Genomic DNA, 26,393 nt, shown 5'->3' on the forward strand with positions numbered 1-26,393 from the left:
TTATTTTAATGGTTCTTTACATTGATAACAATTAGCCATTTCTTCAACATATAATTCTAATTGTATAGTAACATCATGAGCTAAATAACGTTGTTTTAATAGATAATTTGCTTGTTTTAATATTTCTTGAGTATTTGAATCATTTTCTAAAGAGAGAGAAAGAAAAATTAGTATCAGAAAAGGGGTTCTGTGTGGAGATTTAGGACGAAACGGTCGTCCAATGCTTCCAGGTTTTCCCTGGTGATCTTTAGCTTCAATATTATGAAGGTGGGTTATGAATCTATTTGTTACTAATTGATTGAGATAAAAATGATATTGATGGTGGTGGTGGTCCGGGGGAGAGGGTACCACACAGGATCATAGAGTATTGAATGAAGGTGAGTTATGAATGAAAAGCTTGGACCAGATTGTAAGGTGAAACGATGAGATTTACTTCGAATTCAATTCGCTGAGATTTTACAAATATACATTATTCCTATTTAATGTGTTACATCAACTTGGCGCCCAAATACTGTGAAACTATTCGCTCTAATTTAGACGAAAGTTCTTACTAATTGATTGGGATAAAAATGATATTGCTAATGGTGGTGGTGGTGGTGGGGTACCACAGAAAACTACGGAGTGTTGGATGGTCTTTTCAACTTAGTATTGTCATATCTTGATAAGAATAATGAATTGTAACTTTTGGGATCCGTTTATTGACCAATACGGTATGTACATTTCCTCTTGTATAATTGTTAAGCAACCAAACTATTCATATTCATGTTCCTCTTATCATAAGCTTTATTTTGACCCATAGACTATTATTATGCGATCTACCGTTTTTCAGTTATGCCCAGTCTCTCACATTCACAACCACTTTTGGCTAGATCTTGTACAAATGTTGTTTTCTATTTTATTGTACTATGTGGTCTGTCTGTTTGGTATACAAACCCAGTATTTTTGAGAGTAGTAATGATTCATATTGCAGAAGCTGAGATTAGTGTTCTGGACTTAACTGGTTGAGCTAGACAGAAAGCAGGACCGATAAGGACTCTAGACTGCCCATACGGGTTTCGTGTGTCATTAATTCAATTAATAAATCACTGCTCTCTAATTGGCGGCATCGTCACATTTGACATCAACAGGGCCTAAAGGTTACGAGATATAACAAGTATGAAGACTGAAACTTCTGTTTACACTCTTTAACACAGCCATGGTTGTGTAGTGTTGAGTAGTCACATACTAGGACAAAATATCTAACCAGTGCTTTGAAAATTTTCAATAGTTAATTTATTTATTTGGATACATAAATGTTGGTACAAAGAGGCACCAGATATATATGCGCCACACAAACAATTGTCATTTCATTTAATTGTGTGGGGGCTATGATACTGTCCGGGTGCCAAAACCAAAGCAGGTGGTTTTCCCAGGGGGGCACACCTCGAGCCTTTGACCTAAAGATCTGATCCACAAGACAGTGGAACATCGTAAGGAGGTACAGTTCCATGGTAGCCGGTGACTAACGATAGGTTCATACGCTATTTTTTCCTTCAAGATCGTAGAGCCCATGTGCACCGCTGGTTTAGAGTCAGGGTTCTTCAAATCCTCTAGGTGGACCTTTCGTGTCCACCAACCCGGTTATAGCCCCTGCCGGACATTCGCTTTTCGTCCTCTCAATTTCGTAAAGAACACCCTCGCCACTGTAAGAAGGCAGTGAGTAGAACTTCCCTGGCAGAGTCTGTATACGCGTGACCGTGTGAGAGCATTTCGAGAGAGAGAGGATACAAGATCTTTGATCTGGTCCCTGAATACTTAATCCCTAAACTACTAAGTTTGGATCCAATGATGTATAAAAAGAACTTCAAGTAATCCACAACTGAATTGCCGTCAGTATAGATAAGTTTTGTTTAAATTTCCTTCATATGATACAGGAATTAGCATAACCGGGAAAGGTGTTAATTCATATTCATTATACTAACTTACCAATTGCTAAATGTACAGAGACAGCTGTTTTATTAGTAGTTAAACTCCACATATGTAAATTATGTATTTCTCGTACTCCAGGTATATCCATTAATGAGCTTTTCACTTCATTAAAGTTCAATCCACGTGGTGTAGCCTCCATTAATACATTTAATGCATCACGTAATATATTAATAGTAGTAATAAGTACTAATATTGAGAAGAGAAATGTACATAATGGATCGATAATTTTGTACTTTGGCTTGAATTAGAGAGGAAAAAGAGAATATATATATGTATGAGTTAAATACATTGATAAAGAAGAGGCATTATTACAGTGAAGTTTGTAATTTAACATGGTTGTTGGAGTTAGTAGATAGGGGATCCTAGGGTTCGTGCAAGGTCACAGGCAATGGAAAGTAAAGTGTCTTTGATACAGTTAAACAAACAAGTAGAGTAAAACAATCACTGGTTATAATAATATTTGTTTTCATAATACCAATCGCGTTCTCGTCATAAAAGTTGGTCACTACATTGCCAATTCCGCCTGTAAACTTTGACATGTCTCGGTATTCTTTCGATACCATGAGATCGCCAACAAATATATCTTATTGAAATCATGAACAGACTTTAGGTTTTTGGCGTACTGAGGGATCTAAGTCGATACATAGCATGTAATCTTCTTGTAGTGGTGATCATAGTCAATTGAGACTCGACGTCATCTACAAGCATCCATCAACAAGTTAAACTTGTCATGTTGAGAGAACTGATGTACTCTGACCTTATAAAATAGTAAGTATTGAAATGTCATAAAAGGACACATAGTAATGTCTGGACGTAAGTGTTGTTTGAAGAAACTGATGCCATAGAAAGTGGGGAAAAGTCCAAAGATGAGTAAATGAAGATATACCATTGATATTTGAGTACAAGAAGTCTGAGACACGTTGGTAGGTGTGTATTGGCTTTGCTTCGTTCATCGATCATCTCAATAACCATTATGATATAAATCTCAATGGCATTTGAAATCAGGAGGCAATGAGAAGCGGCAACTAAAGTTTTTTATCGAATAGCGTAGACCACAAAGCCATTAGCATATCAAGCGAATTTGAAGGGGAGAGGCAAATAAGTATATGAGAGCAATGTTAGGTGAAATGGTGCATAACTGGTCACTCTTACTTAACAAAACTCATTTTCTGTTTTTCTCTTAATCATGAACTAGGTGTCATTTGTAACAGTTTATCTTTTGGTTTCATCGTTTCGAACTGTATTTCTTATGTTTAAAGATCAGCCTAATGAAATCAATGATATCATCCTTTGGCTATGGAAATGAATAATGCAAGTTCAAATCATATCGGTAGTACCAGTACACCTAAGACTGAAGATAGACGTTGCTGACATATACCATATGATTCACACGCCTTCTCTACTGCTCATCATTTCGCTTCGCTTCTTCAATCTACTTCACTCTCCTTTCTTTGCTTCATCTTCCTGATTACTTGTTCAAATCAACGAGTACATGAAATATACATATTCAAAATCCATACTCGTATTTGACCTATTTTAATTCTATAGTTGATATCATGAGTCACTTGAAGTAAGACCATCATCGAAAACCTGGAAGCACTGGACGGCCGTTTCGTCCTGTTGTCGGACTCCTCAGCAGTACGCATCCACGATCCCACGATCCCTATCAGTCTCAACCTCTAGACCACTGAGCTGGCATCTATGGTGTTAATGTCTAACTTCAACCAATCCACGAAATCGCGCTACTGTCCACCATTGTCTTCAGTGAGTTGATATCTCACAACAGACGTAGTTGAACCCCACTGGCGACTGATTCTCACTAGAACTTACAATAGGACGGAACGGCCATCGAATGCTTCTAGGTTTTTCACCGTGGTCTAGTTTCCATGATCCAGAGATTCGAACCCAGGACCTATCGATCTCACGCGCGAGCGCCTAACCTCTAGAACCACTGAATTTTTACTTTATATTCAATACATTATTAACATTCAAATATAATCATAAAACAAATTCATTATTACTTGAAAATATATAACCATAGCTGTAATCATTACTCCAATACTTTGTAATAAATCTCCTATGACATGTATATAAGCTGAACGTACAGTTATATTAGGACGATTCAATTCTTTATATATTTCATTATTTATATCATACTTGTGATTATGATTATGATTACTGATAGTAGTTATTGTTGGTTTAGGTAATTCATTTGAATGTTCATTTAATGATGTATGATTATGACCATGATTATGCAATGTGAATAACATACTGAAAGGGAAAAAGAAAGAGAGGAAAGGAAAGTTAACAGGGAATACAGTTTAATGGTGTTAGATCGAGTGAGTGCATGCGTGACCTGTTTATAAGACCGCCAATCGGAGAGGAGTGAATTACTGATCAGAGCAATGAGACATAAAAGCCGCATGAACAGTCTAGAGTACTTGTCGGTCCTGTTTCCCAACAAGCCCAGTCTATTATGTTCAGAATGCCAATCTCAGCCTCTGAAATATGAATCATTATATTTCAAATATACTGGGTTTATATACCAAAATCACATCGTACCATAAAATAGGAAACCACATTTGTACAAGATGTAACCAAATGTGGCGGTGAATGTGGAGGCAGCAATTAATAGACTAGAGATAACTCAAGAATGGTAAATTGTATAATAACAGTTCACGGGTCAAAATAAAGGTCATAACAAAAGGGACATGAATATGAAACCCTGGTTACTTAACAATCATACAATAGGAAATATACATATCATATTGGTCCATAAATAGTTTTCAAAGTTACCATTCATAATTCTCTTCGGGATATAACAAAAGGCTACATCTTAAATTGATCAATGGAATTAGATTGGTGAAACTGTTTAGGTAAACATGATATTGGTTGTTTATTATATTTTCATAGTTGAAAGCGTGAGTCAATTGAAGCTAGACTACCATGGAAAACCTGAAAGCACTGGACGGCCGTTTCGTCCTATTATGGGACTCCTCAGCAGTGCGCATCCACGATCCCGCTTCAATTGACTCACGTTTTCAACTATGTAAACACTAAAAAATCTCCACAAAACCCCTTCTGATAATGTTTATTATATCTCGATAAGAATAATGAATAGTAACTTTTTGGATCCATTTAGGACCAATATTATGGGTATATTCTTATCGTATAATTTCCCTCTTATTATAAGCTTTATTTTGATCTATGAACTATTATTATACGATTTACCATTCTTGAGTTATACCCAGTTTATTGATTACTGTTCCCCCTATTCACGGCCACATTTTGCTAAATCTCGTACAAATGTTATTTTCTATTGTATGGTACTATTTGGTCTGTTTGTTTGGTATATAAACTCAGTATGTTTGAAATGACAAGCAAGAGTAGCATTTCCACAATTGAAGAACATATGGAACTCAAAACAACCGTCAACTAATTTCAAAGTGAGAATCTTCAATACGAACGTCAAGACAGTTCTGCTGTATGGAGCTGAAACATGGAGAACTACTACAACCATCGTCAAGAAGATACAAGTATTTATAGATAGTTGTTTACGCAAATACTCACATTCTTAGCCGGATATTATCAGTAACAGCGTTTTTATGGGAGAGGACAAACCACCTTTGAGCTGTAGAGGAAATTAGGAAAAGACATTGGAAGTGGATAGGACATACATTGAGGAAATCACAAAACTTCAGCACGAGGCAATCCCTAACTTGGAATCCGGAAGCGAAATGGAAAAGAGGCAGACCAAAAAACACACTACGTTGGAAATTGGAAGCAGACATGAAAAAAATGAACAGCAAGTGGAAGGAACTGGAAAGGATTTCCCAAGACAGAGTTGGATGAAGAGTGTTGGTGGGAGACTAATACTCTTCCACAAGGGGTAACACGCGTAAGGAAGTAATTAAGTATGTTTCAGAATAATGATTCGTATTGCAAAGGCTGTTATTGGTGTTCTGGACTTAACTGCCTTGCCTACGCAGAAAGCAGGACTGATAAGTACTCAAGACTGCCCGTAAGGTTTTCGTTTGTCATTGGTTTGATCGATGAATTACTGATCTCTAATTTGCGGTATTATCATGTTATACATTAACAGGGCACACAGGCCTTAAGTTATAACACTGTTATTCAGTTTAAAAGTTTTTGTTGGATGTCCTTTTTTTGAATGGGATGACCATCACGAATTGAAATCAGATAGGAAATGAGACAAACCAAATAAACAGTAGTTTACAGCTGTTTCATCTTAGAACGAAGACTCTCTACAGAGCGCATCATTAACCTTATTCACGATGATTTTCCTTTTTCAAATTCTTTAAGTCTTCTTACAAGCATCAATCACTTTAGTCCATCAATGTGAAATTCAAGGATCCATATTTTCAACTTCAGTTATTCAAAAAAATAATATTCAATGATGACTGATTATGTTGTGAATTTAAAGGCCGGCGTTTTATTACGTGATTGATTCACCAATCAAAATACAACTTATCCAATCTTAGCACTATGCCAAATCAATGACGTTCGACCGGCATCAGCAGCCTGGCGTCCTTATCAGTTCTTTATCCGCCTAACCCATCCGATTGAGTCCAGAACACTAATAACAGCTTCCACTATACGAATTACTTATCTCAAACATACTTGGTTTATATACCAGCTAAACAGACCGCAACGCACCATAAAATAGGAAATAACATTTATACAAGATCAAGCCAAAAGGTGGTTATGATTGTGGAAGATTGTAATCAATAAACTGAGTTTAATTTAGGAACAGTAAATTGTATAATAATAATCTATAGGTCAAAATGAAGTTTATAATAAGATGAATATAGATAAACATAATCTAATTACTTAATATTCACTTGGTATTGCTTGTTTAAATCTTCCCATCGATGTGTTAGGACTGCGATTGATCAGTCTCTTATTGGCATATGTACATACTATGCGTATTGCATCGATATAGCCTTAATTCACAAGCACTATAACCAACAACGGATAGTGGCTAGCAGTGGAATCCAGTTTGATGCGCGTTTCGTCCTATTTGAGACTCGTCAGTTGGATGTGCCTGCATCCCACAGTTGATGTTCACCCTGAGACTTGAACCCAATATCTTTCGCTTCAAACGCCATCGCGTTTTCCACTCAGCTACTCAGTCCTGATTACTTAATAGTTACACCATAAGAAAATATATAGAATAATAGTCCATTAATAGATCCCGGAAGTTACCCGTACTTTAATCATCACCAGGATCTAACAGATATGTATTCTGTAGTTGATGTAAGAAATGCTACCTACATAGTTTAAGAGCTTGGTACTAGTAATATACTAATCTATATATTGTCAGCATGAAATGAATACAAAGACTGATGAATACACTTTAGGATGATTAAAAATTTAACGCAATATTATTTTATAGTTGAAATCATGGAGTCAATTGAAACTAGACCACCATAGAAAATCTGGAAGCAGTGAATGACCGTTTCGTCTTATTGCGAGATACCTCAGCAGTGCGCTTCCATGATCCCGCCTGGTGAGATTCGAACCCAAAGCCTATCAGTCTCGCGCCCGAGTGCTTAACTACAATATTATTTTACAATGTTTAATATCCTACATCATATTAATAACCTTCGAACTGAATAATTCTGTAAGCTGTTTCTTTTTTGTTTTTTCAATCGAATAATGATTCCACGTTAAATAATACATGATAACCAATGTGGATGTAAATTAATTGCTAAGGTGCTTGAATTTCAAAGATTAGATTGTAGATTGATTGTATCGACAAATGTAACATGATTGATAACGGAAGATTTGTAAGAACAGAATATTGGACAAAACATGGAAAAGATCTACTTTTCAGCATTTACTATCCGAAACTAAAACATTTCACAATCTTTGGTAACTTTATAAGCAAAGATGGATAGTGACTAACAGTAGAATCCAGTTGAATTCGAGGTTCACCTCATTGCACAAGCAAATGGCTATCAGGATTCAGTAGCTGAGTGGATAACGCTATGGCGTTTGAAGAGAATGGTACTCCGTTCGAGTCCCAGAGTGAACATCAACACTGAGATGCAGGTACATCTAGCTGACGAGCCCCGAATAGGACGAAATAGGCGTCCTGGATTCCACTGCTAGCCACCATCCATCTTTGCTTACAATACCAAGTGAATTTATAGTTGATAACAATTATAGTAATTTAATAAGTTTTAAAAACAACCACTTACATTATATTGACTCCAACTCCAGTAGCTGATGTAATAAGCATAATTTTACCATTTATTTCATAATTATTATGTATAATACGTATAACAGCCAAATATACTAATATACCAGTAACAAGCCAAATTAATAGAACAGAAGCTAATGCACCGACAACCTCTTGAATTGAAATAAAAAATGATAGAAGAATACACGGAATTGACTACTTTAATCATCATATTATGCAAATCTATTGAACAAGTAAATCCAAATCTCGCCTTTTGTGAGATATTAACTCACTGAAGACAATTGGTGAACGGTTGCTCGACTTCATGGATTGGTTGGAGTTATACATAGACACCTACGGATGTCGGCTTAGTGGTCTATCGGTTAAGTGCTCTGGCGCAAGACTGGTAGGTCCTGTGTTCGGATCTCGCGAGGCGAGGTAGTGGATGCGCACTTTTGAGGAGTCCTGTGATGGGACGAAACGGCCGTCCAGTGCTTCCAGGTTTTCCATGGTGATCTAGCTTCAATTGACTCACGCTTTCAACTATGAAAATACTAAATCTCCACAAAAACCCCCTTCTGAAATCCAACTCTCTTACACAAGATTTGTTTTATGTAGTTTGATTCAATCAGTATGCATGTTTCTGACGGTTGGTTACATAACGGTGAGGAATAGGAGGGTCAATAATGTGTTGAAAGTCTCATTCAGATTTATAAGCTATCAGACTGGTAGGAATATATATTAATGGTGATTTTGATCAGATAAGTGGTTTACTGAGCTCTAAATTCAATCGATACTTATATTTTATTGGAGACCGCTTGCAATTTTTCTGGCTCTAGCTTGTATATAATTACTTACTTATTTACGCCTGTTACCCTCGCATACCGGCATTCTCCATCCAACCCTGTCCTTGACAATTTTTTCCAGTTCTTTCAAGTTAACATTCATCCTTTTCATAACTGCTTCTATTTCCCGGCGTAATGTGTTCTTTGGCCTTCCTCTTTTCCGCTTCCCTTCCGGATTCCAAGTTAGGGCTTGCCTCATGATGCAGTTTGGTGATTTCCTCAATTTATGTTCTATCCACTTCAAACGTCTTTTCCTAATTTCCTCTTCAACTGGAAGCTAGTTTGTCCTCTCCCATAAAAGGCTGTTGCTGATGGTATCCGGCTATTGAATGTTGAGTATTTTGCGTAGACAACTGTTTATAAATACTTGTACCTTCTTGACGATGGATGTAGTAGTTCTCCACGTTTCAGCTCCATACAATAGGACTGTCTTGACATTCGCATTAAAGATTCTCGCTTTGAAGTTGGTTGACGGTTATTTTGAGTTCCATATATTCTTTAATTGTAGAAATGCTGCCCTCGCTTTGCCAATCATCGCCTTTTCCTGGTTAGCATTTTTTTAGCGAGTTGGTTTTTCTACGAGATGTGGTCACCAATCCTATGCCTAACCCTCCTTCTCTACCCGGGCTTGGGACCAGCGGTAACTCCAGAAGAGCTACAGGCGGAGTTATATCATTATCTTTGGAGAAATAAATCATTCTTTTTGGATTCATCTCTATAATCTGAGGTGTAAACATCAACAAAGCCTTCGAAACTGTAACCAAATGATCAAGAAATCATGAATACATGTAGACACTTATGCTGTCTGAGCTTAAAAAAATATGGACAATGTCTAAACATCTCTGAACATTTCATCCAAAATACATTTACTGATACTGAAAAGAATATTTTTCATCATGACTATCGGTTAGTGTTTTTTCAGAGAGTTAGTTTTTCTACAGGATGAAGTCGCTAACCCCATGCCCAACCCTCCTCCTTTACCCGGGCTTGGGACCGGCAATAACTCTAGAAGAGATACAGATGGACTTTCATCACGACTATACCTATATGTATATGCCAAAAATACTTGATTTATCAAAAAATGTCACCTTGGATTTAAATACTGAAAAATCATTTATGTAAGATGATAATTATCAGTTAGTTGATATTGATATTGAATAGGTCTTGGCTGGTTAAATGATACTGAGAGGAGGGACCTTTTTATCATTGGATCATGTTAGTCATTCCAATACATCTTTTTATTTTGTATTAGCATACTTACAAATATCACTTTCTGATGTGTGAATCAGGATGATAATAACTAGTTGTTTGCTTAGTTAGACTAGCAGATAGTCTGACAGGTACTAGATGAGTTATATATTCTCCTACCCTGCTTATTATTCTCCGTTTTTGGTGTGGGAATATACTTACGTTCTAGTCAGTCTAATCACGTATTCTTGATCTGAGTTGTGTTGAAGCTCTGTAGGATTGACACTGAGAGGGTATCTAGTGTAGATATTCGTCTAAGATAAATTAACGTTCAGTTGTGTTCCGATAAGAACAGTGGATGGTAACGTTGGAATTTAATATGAACCAATATTATGCATGAAATATTGTTATACGATTTACCATTCATGAATTATCCCCTGTCTATTAATTACTGTTCCCGCTATTCACAGCCACAAGAAATTATAGACAGTAATCTGATAACCAATGAATACTCGATTGATCTGAGTTTGTGAAAAATACTATTTTCAATAGTTGAGATCATGAGCGCATTGAAGTTAGACCACCATTGAAAACCTGAAAGCCATGGACGGCTGTTTCGTCCTATTGTGAGCCTCCTCAGTAGCGCGCATCCACGATCCCGCCTCGTGTGATTTAAATCCAGGACCTATCAGTTTTTGTGCACGAGCATTTAACCTCTGGACCACTGAGGTGGCTGAGGAGTCCCACAATAGGACGAAATGGCCTGTCGTTGAAAATCACTTATGTAGATGGCAAGAAATTCATTGAATATCCTCTAAAACTCAATGACCTCACTCCATTATCATAATCCAAGGTTACTTTTTACAAAGCATTTAAATCATTTGAAAAGAATACATTAAATATAAACTGATTACCAGCACGATGCCATCCAAAACTCATCCTCTTTGTTGATGGTCTTGATGCAAGAAATAATGCTAATAAACTGATTAAGAAACTAGCAAAGTCCGTTAATAAATGAGCAGTATCTGTCATAATAGCCAAACTATGAGCTAATGCACCACCTGTAAGAAAAAAATTCAGATAAGGAAAGATTGCAATTGATTTCATATGAATCCTTCAAAGAACATCTTCAATGAAAGTGGAACCATTAAGTTGGTAATAGCACATCTTTCTGTTTGAACTAGATCCTCTGTTATCTGGCTTTAAATAACACGGAGTATTTGTATTCTTGATAATAATAACACTTATGAAGTTGAACAACCATTCACCAATTGTCTTCAGTGAGTTGATAACTCTACAACAGACCTGATTGAACTCCCCTGGTCACTGCTTCTCACTAGAATAACACACTGTGAGATTTGAAACTATTTCACTTAGCATGATTGTCATAAATGTTGCCAGTGATGTAGTTGAGCTGTTATCTAGTCTGTCGTGACAAAGGAGTATGGTTTGTAGTTAGTTCTCATTAATTAGTCATCTAAACATTGATGTCTCAAAAATTTGTGGTCGGTATTATTCCATAACTTAATTCAAACCATTATATTCCAACACAGTTGTGTAAAGGTAACGGGTCTCGAGCTTCGTATGAAGATCTTGGGTTCTGTTTCTAGTGGAGTCATGGATAAGCTTTACTAATAAGACTCCCATTGATAAGCAATAGGTATCTACTGACATTGGATTTCCAAATAGTCATCTAGACACAGTTACCTTGTGTCTAAATTATTATTCATGTCTAATTTATAAACGATGTACTCTTAACCATGGTGTAGTCAAGTACTTATACTTACTATAATCACATCTCTATACTGATGATTTTGACAGATATAAGTAGTATGTAATACCAATCAGTAGTGGGATGGATGCCAGAAGATTGAGATGATTGAATTGAAGACAACAGAAATGTAAGCCGAGAGTAATTGTAATGGCAACAGGAAAGAAGGAACGATGAAGTTTGCAAGAGACAATTGAAGGAAGATGCGCAAATGAAGTATTTACTGTATGGTTTTCCTCAACTGAGTTCTATCATTCACTTCACCAACACTTCTATGACATTTACTACTAAGTGAAATTAATTTCACTTTATAAGTCATAAATATTATTAAAACGGATATTTGATTCTAAGCAACGATAGGTAGTGGCTAGCATTGCGATCGAGGTCCCGCGTTTCATCCTATTTGGGATTCGTGACCTGGATTCCACTACTAGCCACCATTCATCTTTCCTTAAAAAGCTTGTGAATTTAGACAGTATTGAAGAGACAATCCACACAGGATGCACATATGCCAATAAGAAACTGATCGATTGCAGTTCTAAACATCAATGAGATAATACTGTAGTGGGGACAATCGAATTACAGAATCCCTTAGTAAAATCTGTGAAATATACAGTAAATAAAAGCAAGGATTGATAGTGGCTAGCAGTGGAATCCAGTTTGACGCGTGTTTCATTCTATTTGGGACTCGTCAGCTGGATGTACCTGCATTTCAGAGTTGATGTTCACTCTGGGACTCGAACCCTGTACCTTTCGCTTCAAACGTCATCACGTTATTTACTCAGCTACTGAGTCCTGATAGCCACTTGTTTGTGAAATGGGATGAAGTTCAAATTCTCTTGGTATTACTTGTTCGAATCTTTCCATTGATGTGTTAGGACTGAAACTGGTCAGTCTCTTATTGACATATGTGCATAATGTGCGTATTGCCTCGATATTTCCTTAATTCACTGAGCATTATAAGCAAAGATATAGTAAATACTTCATGTGCAAAATATCAATCAATTGTCCCAAACTTCATTGGTCCTTCATTTCCACAGCAATCATCCTTTATTGTTGTTCCCTTTTCTTCGATCTTCTTAACCTTCTATCACCAATCCTTTCATTTTCGATTGATGATATATATATATACTACTTATATCTATCAACATCAGTAGTATAAACCATAATACAAATCAACATTAGACTTATTATTATTAATGTTAATTATTATCCGAAACCATAATTATTATTATTTTCAAATTAATTATCATAATTATTTAATTCCGGTTTTATGGTCAAATAAATAAATAATAGACTACTTAATTAAAATAAGTAATTTATTATAATGAATGAGCAATTTGTAGAGATTATAGAATTTTCGAAAATTGAAATGATGATTAAAAGGAGGTTTTGTGGAGATTTTAGTAATTCTAAGAGTTGAATTCATGAATCAATTGAAGCTAGACTACCATGGAAGACCTGGAAGCACTGGAAGGTCGTTTCGTCCTATTGTGGAACTCTTCAGCAGTGCCTATTCATGATGCTGCCTCATGAGATTCGAACCCAGGATCTAACAGTTTCGCGTGCGATCGCGTGCCAAACTCCAGATCATAGAGCCGGTATTGAATTTTAAAATATGAATTAATGTCAGCTAGATAGGTTGTAGGTGTTGTATTCTAATGAGGAATAAATGAATGGTAACTGGTAGAAATTATTTATAAACTATTATTACAGACATTTCTATTGGATAACTATTAAGTAACTGTATTATTTGTATGTTCATATTCCTCTCATTATAAAGCTCTCACTTAACCTAATGACAACTGTTATACTGTAGTGAATGAGAACATGATTGGGGACAATCGAATGTATTTGACACGAAAATTACAGACTATCTCACTAAAATCTGACAACCATACAGTAAACAGCCAATTTGCAAACTATCAATCAATCGAAGCTGGTCACTGCTTCTCACCAGTGAGGTTCAAACCACGTCTATTGTGAGATACCAACTCACTGAAGACAATTGGTGAACGGTTGCTCAACTTCATGGATCAGTTGAAGTTAGACATTAACACCGTTGGATGCCGACCGGCTCAGTGATCTATCGGTTAAGTGCTCTGGTGCGAGACTGGAAGGTCCTGGGTTCGAATCTCGCCAGGCTGGATCGTGGATGCGCACTTTTGAGGAGTCCCATAATAGAACGAAACGGCCGTCCAGTGCTTTTAGGTTTTCCATGGTAATCTAGCTTCAATCGACTCATGATCTCAACTCTATAAAATTACTAAAATCTCCACAAAACCCTTTCTGTTAATAAGATCAATCAATCATCTCAATCTTGACTGTTCCTTCTGCAAATATCTGTCCATCGTCTCTAATTTCATTGTTCATGCATTTTCATAACAATCGCGTTCCATTGTCGTTCTTTCGTTATCGATCTTCTATTGAAATAAATTCAATGCTCGACCATCCTTATATACTACTTATGTTGATATAATTAGCCCACACCACAATACGACTTATTTTTCTTAAGTTATTTCCAATTTAATAGTTACATTATCTCATGCTCACAGCTACTTTTTGGCTTGATCTTGTATAATTGTTATTTTCTATTTTATGGTATGATTTGGTCTGGTTTGTTTGTGTACGAACTGGGTATGTCTGAAATAAAGGATTCATATAGCTAAGGCTGTTGTTTGTGTTTCGGACTGAACTGGCTGAGTTAAGTGAGAAGCTACTATCTAGGGGGTCCAAAAAGAATTCAAAGATAAATTTAGGCTCCTTGTACTGGTTAATGTATCATTAGTTTAGTGCAGTGCTAAATCTATATAAACCGATGTTATAATGAGAGATTCAATTACGGGATATATTGACAGAGCATAAAGACCTAATAATAGAATTCTTCAGTGATATATCAAGATAAAAGATATAATTGCATTCTTCTACTAATCGTGATTCTTGCTCAATATTACTTCCGTTTACTTAATTCAATATGATGGTTATTCAGAGTTATATATGTTTTGTTTTCCAGTGTGTCGAAGCCATCTCTATCAAAACATTTAAATCTGACATCTACACATTTAAAAAGGATATGATTATAAACTTCTCACTAAGGAGATAGTTGAAGGTAGTCATCAAGAAACTCTGAACTTGGGTTCTGTATTGTTTGGTACTTGTCAACAAGGTGCACCTATAGTGTTTAGGGAACCGATACTCCCCCGGTGGATCCGGAGCTATGTCAAACATAAGCGTCTACTAATCATTCAATAAAAAAAATATAAATAATGACCTTCTGTATGAAAGCCTCATGAGTTATATTCCCACACTATTCATAATATAATATTAATCATTTGTCATACAATGAATTCATTGCATGTCATTGCTTTCTCTTTATCTATACGTACAAGGTAATAGGTTTGATTCCTTTGAGTTATTAATTTCATTCCAAATTTGAGGAAAAAAATGAATTACCCAATGATAAATAATGTGTATCGAGTGTAAGTGTAAGTGTAGTGAAGAGTGAAACTTTAACGAGGATTCGCCAAATATTTTCAGTGGCATTTCCAGAACATTCTAAGCTAATGTTCATCATATAATATCATAAGACATCTTAGAGTGGCTAACAGGACTCAGTAGCTAAGGGGATATCGCCATGGCGATTGAAGCGAACGGTACTAGGTTCGAGTCCCGTGGCGACTATCAACTGTGAGATGCGGGTTCATCCAGCTGACGAGTACCAAATAGGATAAAACGCGAATTGGATCCCACCACTACCCACCATCCATCGTTACTTTGAATGCTAGTGAATTAAGGCAATATTGAGGCAGTCTGCACAGGATACACATATTCCAATAAAAGACTGATCAATTACAGTCTTAAACAACAATGGGAAGATTCAAACAAACAATACCAAGTGAATTTAGACATCTTAGAGGTTTAGAAAAAAATGACACGTAATTATAATCCATTGATAATAATACTGACCAAACAAGGTTCGAGTTTCAGTGTGAACATCAAGGGTGGGATGCAGGTACACCCAGCTGACGAGTCCCAAATAGGACGAAACGCGCATCCTGGATTTCACTACTAGCCACTACCTATATTTGCTTATCAATCAAAATACTTCATAAAAGGTTAAATAAATTCCTACTTTTCATGAAATTAGATAAAAATATTACTGAAATACTGTTCATAAGTAATAAAAGTAGATAAATTTTAAAAACAAACATACCGATTATTTCACCTGTCATAAAAAATAAACATAGACCACTAGCAAGGATTAGTTTCCTTCTAGCACTTTTATCTATATTTGAACTAACTGTTGAATATTCATGACAATGATCATCTGTTCAAAAAAGGAAAAAAAAATAAATTACGATGGGGAAAACAACAGCAAAATTGAAATCCTCAGAAAATTTTAGAAATTCCATCGAATGGGTGTTGCATTCTCTGAGGTCGTTCGTTTCATTAACGAGCCTATATTATTGTTCATAATTGCATCATTAGTGCCTATATTACAAAAATACTGAGCTATTTTAAAATTACTTCTGATCAGTTCATTTTGAACTGCCCTGGTACGTCCGGGAGTGGGAAGGGCCTGCCCTCTCTCTCCAAATGCTCTCACACGGCCACGCGTATATAGCCTCTGTCAGGGAAGTCCTACTCAATGTCTTCTCACAACACGGGTGGTGTTTACGAAATTGAGAGGATGAAATGTGAATGTCCATAGCTTTAACCCGGTTGATGAACACGAAAAGTCCATCTAGAGAGTTGGAAATCCCTGATTCCGAACCAATGGTCAACATGGGCTCCAGTATCCTGAAAGAACAAATGGCGTCTGAATCAATCGTTGGTCACCGGCTACCATGGGACTACATCTCCTCATGATGCTCCACTGCCTTGTGGATCAGACCTTTAGGTCAAAGGCTCCGGGTGTGTTTCCCTGAGAAAACCACCTGCTTCCGTTTGGGCACCCGGACAGTATCACAGCTCTAACACAAATCAAATGAGATTTGTGTGGTGCATATGTATTTGATGTCCCTTTGTACCAATATTTATGTGTTCAAATAAATAATAAATGAATAGTTCATTTTGAAGATTTTGTTTGTGATCGATTAAGTTCTTTGAAGACTTTGAACTGAAACGGGAGATGACAGAGTTCCTGGAAGACAATCACTTAAAAAAACATGATGATTGAAAAGGATCAATATGATATTTCGCAAGTGTTTATTTTTCCAAGTAGACATTGGCATGGTTTTAGTCATAACAATATCTGTGATGATCTTCACAATATTCTGTTTGAAAATGAATCTACTGGTAAACATTTATAGTGGATAACATTAAATCAAGAGACTAATAGTCGACATATGAGCTTGATGGATTCGAACCGTATTATCAACTCGTTAAGATTAATGTAAAGGAAAGAACCAAGCAGATTTCAAAATATGGTTTCAATGTTCAGGTATGAAGTTCACAAAAACAAACTACACCTTTCTGTTTATAAGGAAATTGAAATATGAATAAAGTGGAACCTAAACATCATTTCAAGACGTTGATTGCTTAGGAAGGATCCAAGCGACATCCAAGTAATCATCAATAGAACTCAACTATGTATTGATAGACGAGTTTGTAAACAAAGAAGAAACACCAGAACTTGCCAGTATTTCATTAGGCGAGACCATACTCTATGAACGATCTTTGAACGAATCTTAAATGACCTTGAGAAATATTAGCCAATCAGAAGACAGTTAGTATACAGTGAAAATATATTATACAAAACTAAAAAATTAAAGCGGATACTGTTCTTTAACATGACTCAAAAACTCCTCAAGGTCAGATATAGGTTCAGAAGTTCTATAATCATAGTGCATACGGTACAGGAACTTATCCATATGGCTTCATAGTAGTCGGCCTCTGAAACCATGATAAGGTCTCAAAAATTCTCTTAGCCTCGACCACATAGCTTCAATGTTGTTGGTATGTTGGTATGGTTTAGGGTTAGGGTTTAGGGTTAGGGTCTTAACCTCAATCGTGATCGAGCGAAAAAAGTCATTTGAGTACCACAGTCAGAAGTATAGAAACTTCTTAATAATCCCTTCTCTTGTAGACGCTGAATTATCACGTCTTCTCTAAAATCCGCTGTAAATTGATCGTACGTATGCATCAGGTACCGAACTTGGCGCCGTGACCTTGAAAATCCGCGAAAGCTTCTGATTGACTCGTCCATAATGTTTAGTCCCGTCTTTCATCATCTTAGAAATGAATAGGACTGATAAGCAAGATTACAATTTATAGACGAACCAATCAGATTTAAGATAAAAGGTCTTGGATTTTGGCACGAAATTCATTCATTCACTTGTCTAAATAACGTTTTAGTATGATAACCGATATCAGCTCGTGACGAAAACCCTAAATCTAATTCCTAATTCCAATCATCAACTGTAAACCATAATTATAACTCTTCACACACACACACACCTTTTGTATCTATTATTATTATTAGCTTTATTCAATATGATAGTTTTGGTACAACGAATTTCTGTTTCTTACTTCCTGATCGATCCTGACGACAAATATTGAGTGATCGCCAGTTAGATATCAGCATTTCAGAAGTCGACATCTGAATAATATTCATTCTTTTCGCTGCATATCGCCAGTAACCACGATATCTCTGATTGGGCCTTTTGTAACGTTTACAACGAAAGGTTGTACAGTTTTCAGAATGGCACAAAATTAGATAACTTGTTGAAATATCTAGGTGACGGGAACAGGTAGCTAAGACGTTCAAGTGGCTCTCCCTGTATTCTTTCATTCTAACATTTAACTCTAAATACCAACCTCAAGTTTTTTATGGACAACTTTGGAGCAATACTAAGGTGGCCTTGAGAAACTTCAACCACTTACTAGGGTTGAAGTAGGTTTAAAAATTACTGTAAGGAATTAGGACTGGGAGTGTGAATCAAAACTTTGGGTTACAAACTGGAGCACTATAATCCAAGAATATTAATGCGAATGGTACCTCAACTGATATTAATTCGTGATAAAAACCAACATTACTCCACTATCTATTTTTCAGTTTTTTTCATTAGTTAGACAACAATTGAGAAACAGAAAATACTGAATAAATAATTCATTCTAGTATATGTGAGGACCGTCCATAGGTGAACTTGAAGAAGCTGTAAGAAGCTCAGAAGGAGCTGAACACATTCCATCCAATCAGCTTTTGGAAGAATATTCCAGAATCACTACGTGCAGCTGTCCTATTGGACAAATGTTAATAACCCTCTATGTGCGGATTGGCTAACTATAATGATGATTTCGTTTTTACTGAAAACTATAAATACCTGCCAGTTTTCTACCATAATTGACACTGTGTGGAATAATATTCCGTCCATTTGTCTTCTGTCTTCTCATTTTGCGACTTAAGAAGGTTCTAGCGTTCGAGTGCTCAAGTTATAAGCCACATACTAAGAATCTAAGTTCGAGATATAATAGTATGAGACTCCTCATCAGTGCGAAACCATGATGAATCAAATCCATGACCTTCATGCCTCACGGTTAGCTTTTATTCTTCAGATCACTCAGTTATCATTCAATGATTCAAATCTTTAAACTATTATCTATCATTTAGTGTAGATATGTATCGAAAGCAAAATATCAGTCAATCATCTCAGACTTCATTACTCTTTCATTTCCACACTAATCATTCTATATTCTCGGTCTCTTTTCTTCGACGTCCTTAACCTTCCATCACCATGTATTTCACTTTTGATTGATGATACATACTACTTATATCTATCGATATTAGTGGCAAACACCACAAGTTGATTTGGAAATGCATTTAGAATCTTAAGTTAGATGGTATTAAATTAAACAGTTTGACATGATCATCATCATCGTCGTCATCAAAGGAAGAATTAGTTTCTGTGTAGTTGAAAGCATCAAATATTTCAATGGATCCTGACCGAAATTGATAATGTCCTTTAAAGTGTATATCAACTATTATACTTAAATGAATGATGCAATATTCAGTCTTAATAAGGGGCGAGACTATAATTGTGGACGAGCCAATCAGAAGCCTTTGTGGGATTTCAAGGTCACGGCGCCAATTTCAGTGCCTGATGTTCATGTACGATCGGTTCACAGAGAATTTTAGAGAAGACTTGACAATTAAGCGGCTACAACAAATGAGACTACTAAGAAGTTCCTTTATTTGTGATTTTGGGTAATTAAATGACCTGTAGGACCTTGTGCAGACTACCGTCATGTTGTCCTTCGATGTAATATACGTTGAAGGAAGACGTTTGCTAGAATAGGAACCTTTATCGATATATCCAGATTGAAGCTAAGGCAAATTACAACAATTGCCGTGAACTGTATAATAAAAGCACCGGTAACATTGGCTGAAATAATCACAGATGTTACTGAAGCTTCGACTCTTCAGTGGTATGAGTGTTGTGGGGACATGTCCATAATAAAAATGATAAACATACACAACCGGAGTACACACAAACAATAATGAAGCTATGTAGTCGAGGCTAAGAGGGTTTTTGTGACCTTATCATGGCTCCAGAGACCAACTATTATGGAGCCATATGGATGAGTTCCTCCACCTTATACGAACCTTTAAACCTTTTTCTAACCTTGACAAGTTTTTGGACCAGAAGAAGTGTATCCACTTTAATTATTTGGTTTTGTGTAATATATTTTTACCCTATGCTGACTGTTTACTGATTGGCTAACATTTCTCAAGGTCATTGAGGATTCGTTCAAAGGTCGTCCATAAATTATAGTCTCGCCTAATAAGGTGTTGAATTTTAAAAGAAAATTATATACTACTGAAATGATTTCTGTAAGTAGTTTTAAAAAACACCCGTATATATATAAAGACAATCAATTTTTGAAGTATATGATGTTTGAAAAGAAGGTGGAAAATAGTTCGGTCATTTACAACCTATTTTTTTCACTCTTTGTTCATACCTCAAATGCGGGTAAATATAGATTGAAAAGGACGTGCTGTTATAAAAAACATAAATATATATATCTATAATCGACATTATAGTAAAACAATCAACACCATTTCTTAGTGTTTACCATTTGGAGAAGGTTTTTAAAAAAATTAAATATGAAGGTTATCAACATGAGTAGAACAATCAAATGTCAAATAGTAGGGACTTATTATCTCAGTGTTATATACCTTTAAACTAGATCTTAGTTGTAAAAACCGTAGGATATTCAACGAACATGAAACAGGAACTGTAGGGTGCCCCCAAATGCCCTGGTACAGCTGAGAGTGGAGAAGGCTTGCCCTCTCCCTCGAAATGTTCTCACACGGTCACGCGTATATAGCCTCTGCCAGCGAAGTCCTACTCAATGCCTTCTCACAATGACGGAGGTGTTGTTTACGAAATTGAGAGGACGAAATGCGAATGTCCGGTGTTTTAACCGAGTTAGTGGACACGGAACGTTCACCTAGGGGAGTTGGAAAACCCTCATTACAAACCAATGGTGCACATGGGCTCCAGTGTCCTGAGGGAATAAATGGCGTATGAACCAATTGTTGGTCACCAGCTACCATGGGACTGCATCTCCCTATGATGCTTCACTACCTTGTGGATCAGACGTTCAGGTCAAAGGCTCAGGGTGTGACTCCCTAAGGAAACCACCTGTTTCGGTTTGGACACCTGGGCAGTATCACAGCCCTCACACAAATCAAATGAGATTTATGTGGAGCATATATATCTGAAACTTCTTTGTACCAATATTTATGTGTTTAAACAAATAAATAAATAAACTGTGGGAATCAATTTCCTACAGGTGCAACTCTAAGCTATTCTCTAGACTGTCAAGCACAGAGTCATGGTTTTGCCAAAGTCAGAACAAGTAAGCTATTGAGCTTAATAACCTTTATCTGTTTCTAAAACATAGATTAACTACGTTAGTATACAAATAAACAGTACAGTATATTACATAGGAAAAAAGTCGAGACATAAATAACATACCGAACAGTATAGGAACAATCAGTCAACAAGATGAATATTGTTTTACAATGAACATAAAATCATGATTGGTGGATAAACATGACATAGTCATACAAGGTCAAAGAAGGTTAATGTGGTGCTGGGAGTTTCACCTTATCATTGGTGTGTTCGTTTATCGATCTCACTTTACACCCCCCCAAACGTGCATCACGTCCATCGTCCTGGGTCGTCGTTATCGTCGTCGTCTTCAGATAACCGGCTTTTTCCAGTAGGCATAGGTTTCGTACATCCCGAAATATTTTTTTATTTGACATTCTCATCTTTGCTGTACGAACTCTTCCATCAGGGCCATAACTTATCTGTTTGACAATGGCTGTAGGCCATTATAATCAAGTTAGACGCAGTAATTTCTTATTAAATAATAAGACTATCATTTGAGTTCGAATGTTTATCCAAGATATTTATATATGATTAATCTTTTCTACTTGTCTTATGAAATATTCTTAATATTTCAAGCAAAGATGGATGGTGGCTAGCAGTGGGATTCAGTTTGACGCGCGTTTCGTCCTATTTAGGATTCGTCAGCCGGATGAACCCGAATCTCAGAGTTGATATTCATTCTGGGAGTCGAACCCAGTACCATTCTCTAAGTAGATAATGTGAGGGATTTTGAAGCTAACAGTAATAGATGGATTTGAGTCCTAAAATGAACATCAACTCTAGGATGTATATACACCCACCTAAGGAGTCCTAAATAGAACGAAACACTCGTCCAACTGGATTCCACTGCTAGCCACTATCCATTTTTGTTGATAATTAGGGAGCATTATCTGATTACCAATAGCTTTATGATTGATATTAATCTTTCATGAGAATTTACTTTAAATTAAGTAATCTCTACAACCCCCCTAACAATTTGATCATTAATAATCGAAAATATAAACCTGAATCATAACACCTTCCAATTCATTGATAAATTTCATTATAAAAAGCTGATTTCTAATTTATCCACTACTTGTCAGAATGGGGATTTGTGGAGGTTGTAATAATTTTAATAGTTGAATTGATGAATTGATCTAAACTAGACGACCATTAGAAACCTGGATGATTAATTCGTCCTAATATGGGACTCCTCAACAATGCACATTCATAATCCTGCATACAAGACTCACGCTCGAACACCTAACCTTTGAACTATTGAGCTGGTATCCAGCGATATTAATGTCTAACTTCAATTGATCCATGATCTTGAGCAATCATTCATCCAATGTCTGAAGTGGATAACTGTCTGCATCGGACAAGGATTTGACTCTGATGGTCATGGCTTCTCACTAGAACTCTGAGAAATCCATCTTAAAGCTATTCACTAGTGAGCACATGATTATTATCAGAATGAGGATTTGTGGAGATTGTAAAAAATTTTAATAGTTGAGTTCATGAGTCGATCTAAGCTAGACCACCATGAAAAACCTGTAAGCACTGGATGGTCGAGATTGAAGTTACTGGGTTTGAGTCCTGTGTACGGGATCTTGGATACTTACTGTTTTATACTAGGACGAAATGGCCATCCAGTGTTTCCAAGTTTTCCACGGTGGTCTAGTTTTAATCGACTCATAAATTCAACTATTAAATCTAATTATGATTTTTTTAAAATGAAACTCAAAACTAGTAACTTACTTAATGATGGTTGAACTGGTAGGGGAGAAGATAATCTAGATTTAAAAAGGAAAATAAAATTTAACATTGTAATCTAAACGAAGATAAATGAAGAATTTAGGCAGTGTCGTAACTTCTTTTAGGACACTGTTCATTGAACAATTTATCTGGTCATTAATTTATAAGCCTTAGGTTATACTACGGTTAGTTAAAGCCATGGAGATTTCAGTAATTTCATAGTTGAATTCATGAATCAAATAAAGCAAGGCCACCTTGAAAAACCTAAAGGCACTGGACGGTCGTTTCGTCCTAGTATGGGACTCTTCAGCAGTGCGCATCCACCATCGGAACCCAGGACACATCGGTCTCGAACGCTTAACCTCTAGACCACTGAGCCGGTATCCAACGGTGTTAATGTCTAACTTCAATCGATCCACGAAGTCGCATCACAGTTCACTATTGCCTTCAGTGAGTTACTATCTCATAATGGACCTGATGGAATTCCGCTGGTCACAACTTCTCGCAAAAACTCCAGGGAATACCTCTGATCACCTAAAAATTAGAGTAAGGATAAAAACTACTTATATGAATTGGAGATAATGATTTAATACATTATATTTAGAAACTTTACCACTGTTTTATTGTAAATCTGAACAATGATTGTTTGAAGTATATAAAAGTGAAATCATCTCAGATTTCTCTGGTCATATCTTTGATTAACTATTCAATTATCTCCATAGTGAAGATGAAAATGTCTCCCTATTTGCGGATACAGTATCTATAATATTCGGTTCTTGCAAGCAATTGATAAGAACCTCTTGATTACTCAATGGTTTCATGGTAGTTAACATACATTAGTGGTGAAGTTTATTTACAATCTTGAAAAAAATCGACAACTTCATTGATCGATTTTCCGGTTACGAAAGTTACCATAGAGTAACCGAACTCCTCCTGTAGTCCCTCTGTTGGCTACTACTGGTCCCAAGCCCGGATAAAGGAGGAAGGTTGAGCATGGGGTTAGCGATTCCATTCTGTAGAAAACTAACTCGCTAAAAAAAAACGCTAACCAGAAAAAATTAAAAAGCTAACCATAGAGTAACTTGTATTTTAATTGATATTTGTTAGGATTAAATTCTATTTAAATTAACTTAGTATTGTTTATTTGAATCTTTCCATTGATGTTTAGGACTGCAATTGATCAGCCTCTCTTATTGGCATATGTGCATACTGTGCATATGGCCTCGATATAGCCTTAATTCACAAGCGTTATAAGCAAAGATGGATTGTGGCTAGCAGTGGAATCCAGTTTGACACGCATTTCGTCCTGTTTGGGACTCGTCAGCCGGATTTACCTGCATTTCACAGTTGATGTTCACTCCGGGACTCGAACCCAGTACCGTTATTTAGTTCATAAAAGAATTAATACAACTAAAGTGTCTTAATAGTTTATTCTGAAGCATAAAATGTATTATTTAGCTCCAGACGGAGTTATTACTTAACTTATTCATAAGAATTCGATGATCACTATTTCTAAATTCAAAGTATATAGAATAACTAGGGTAGTTTCATTGTTGTTAACATTGAAGTTTGTTTGAAATGACAAAAATTCTCAACATTTTATTTGCAGGAAAAACATCAATGACTGATGTTCCCTTTTTCAAGTTTATTAAAAAAATTGGCTCCGGTAAACTATAGTTTGAAATAACTAGAACGCAAAACAACTGTCTGTCAACCAACATCAAAATCAGAATTTTCCATACGAATGTCAACACAGTTCTACTGCATGGGACGGAAACCTGGAGAATCACGAAAGCCACCATCCAGAAGATATAAGTGTTTATTAACAGTTGTCTACGCAAGATACTCAATGTCCGTTGGCCAGAAACTATCAGCAACAACCTACTGTGAGAGAGAATAAACCAGATTCCAATGGAGGAAGAATCACTGGAAGTGGATAGGACACACATTGAGGAGAGCAGCCAACTGTGTCACAAGGCAAGCCCCCACATGCAATCTTCAAGGCCAAGGAAAAATAGGAAGACCGAAGAACACATTACGCCGAAAAAGGCAAACAGATATGAGTAGAATGAACAACAACTGGATAGAACTAGAAAGGAAGGCTCAGGACAGAGTGGGTTGGAGAATGCTGATCGGCGGCCTATGCTCCTTTGGGAGTAACACGCGTATCTCCCACATTCACAGTCACATTTGGCTAAATGGTGTAAAAATGTTGTTTTCTATTTTATTGCGTGATGGGGTCTTTTTGGTTGGTATATAAACCCAATCTATTTGAAATAAATGATTCATATTGCAAAGGCTGTTATTGATGTTCTGGACTTAACTGACTGGGCTAGGCAGAAAGCAAGACCGATAAGAACTCTAGACTGCTCGCACGGGTTTTTTTGTGTCATTGATCCGATCGATAAATCATTGCTCTCTAATTGGCGTCATCGTCACGTTATACATTAACAGGGCATCTAGGCAACAAGTTATAACACCATAGTACCTTGTACATACTATCATAAGAATTCACATATCTGCCCCTATAATAAATTAGATCAGTTATTACCAGAACTTATACCAAAACATCATCTCAATAATATGGAATTAGAATATAGTGCAATTATTCACTGCCAAGACAATTATATAATAATACCAGACAAAAGTATAGAATAACTTCAATCCGACATAGATTACCTTTCATGTTTCGATAGAACGTTTAACTTATTCGTGATTGTTTCCACTTGATCTTTTTCTTGTTCATATCCATAATGATAATTATCTGTATTTTTATTCAT

The 26,393-nt window shown here is 36.3% G+C and overlaps 1 protein-coding gene across 1 annotated transcript; it reads right to left on the reverse strand.

The window, feature by feature from the left end:
- On the reverse strand, positions 1-26,393 carry Smp_176100 (cation efflux protein/ zinc transporter,putative; the record flags this gene model as incomplete). Its single annotated transcript, XM_018790687.1, has 7 exons — positions 1-146; positions 1,966-2,063; positions 8,193-8,346; positions 11,121-11,267; positions 16,191-16,304; positions 23,617-23,651; positions 26,293-26,393. The coding sequence occupies 7 exons, from the start codon at positions 26,391-26,393 to the stop codon at positions 1-3; spliced, it is 795 nt and encodes a 264-aa protein (XP_018647400.1).

This window comes from Schistosoma mansoni (genome assembly GCF_000237925.1).
Source record: "Schistosoma mansoni, WGS project CABG00000000 data, supercontig 0268, strain Puerto Rico, whole genome shotgun sequence".
In the NCBI taxonomy this organism is placed as follows: domain Eukaryota; kingdom Metazoa; phylum Platyhelminthes; class Trematoda; order Strigeidida; family Schistosomatidae; genus Schistosoma; species Schistosoma mansoni.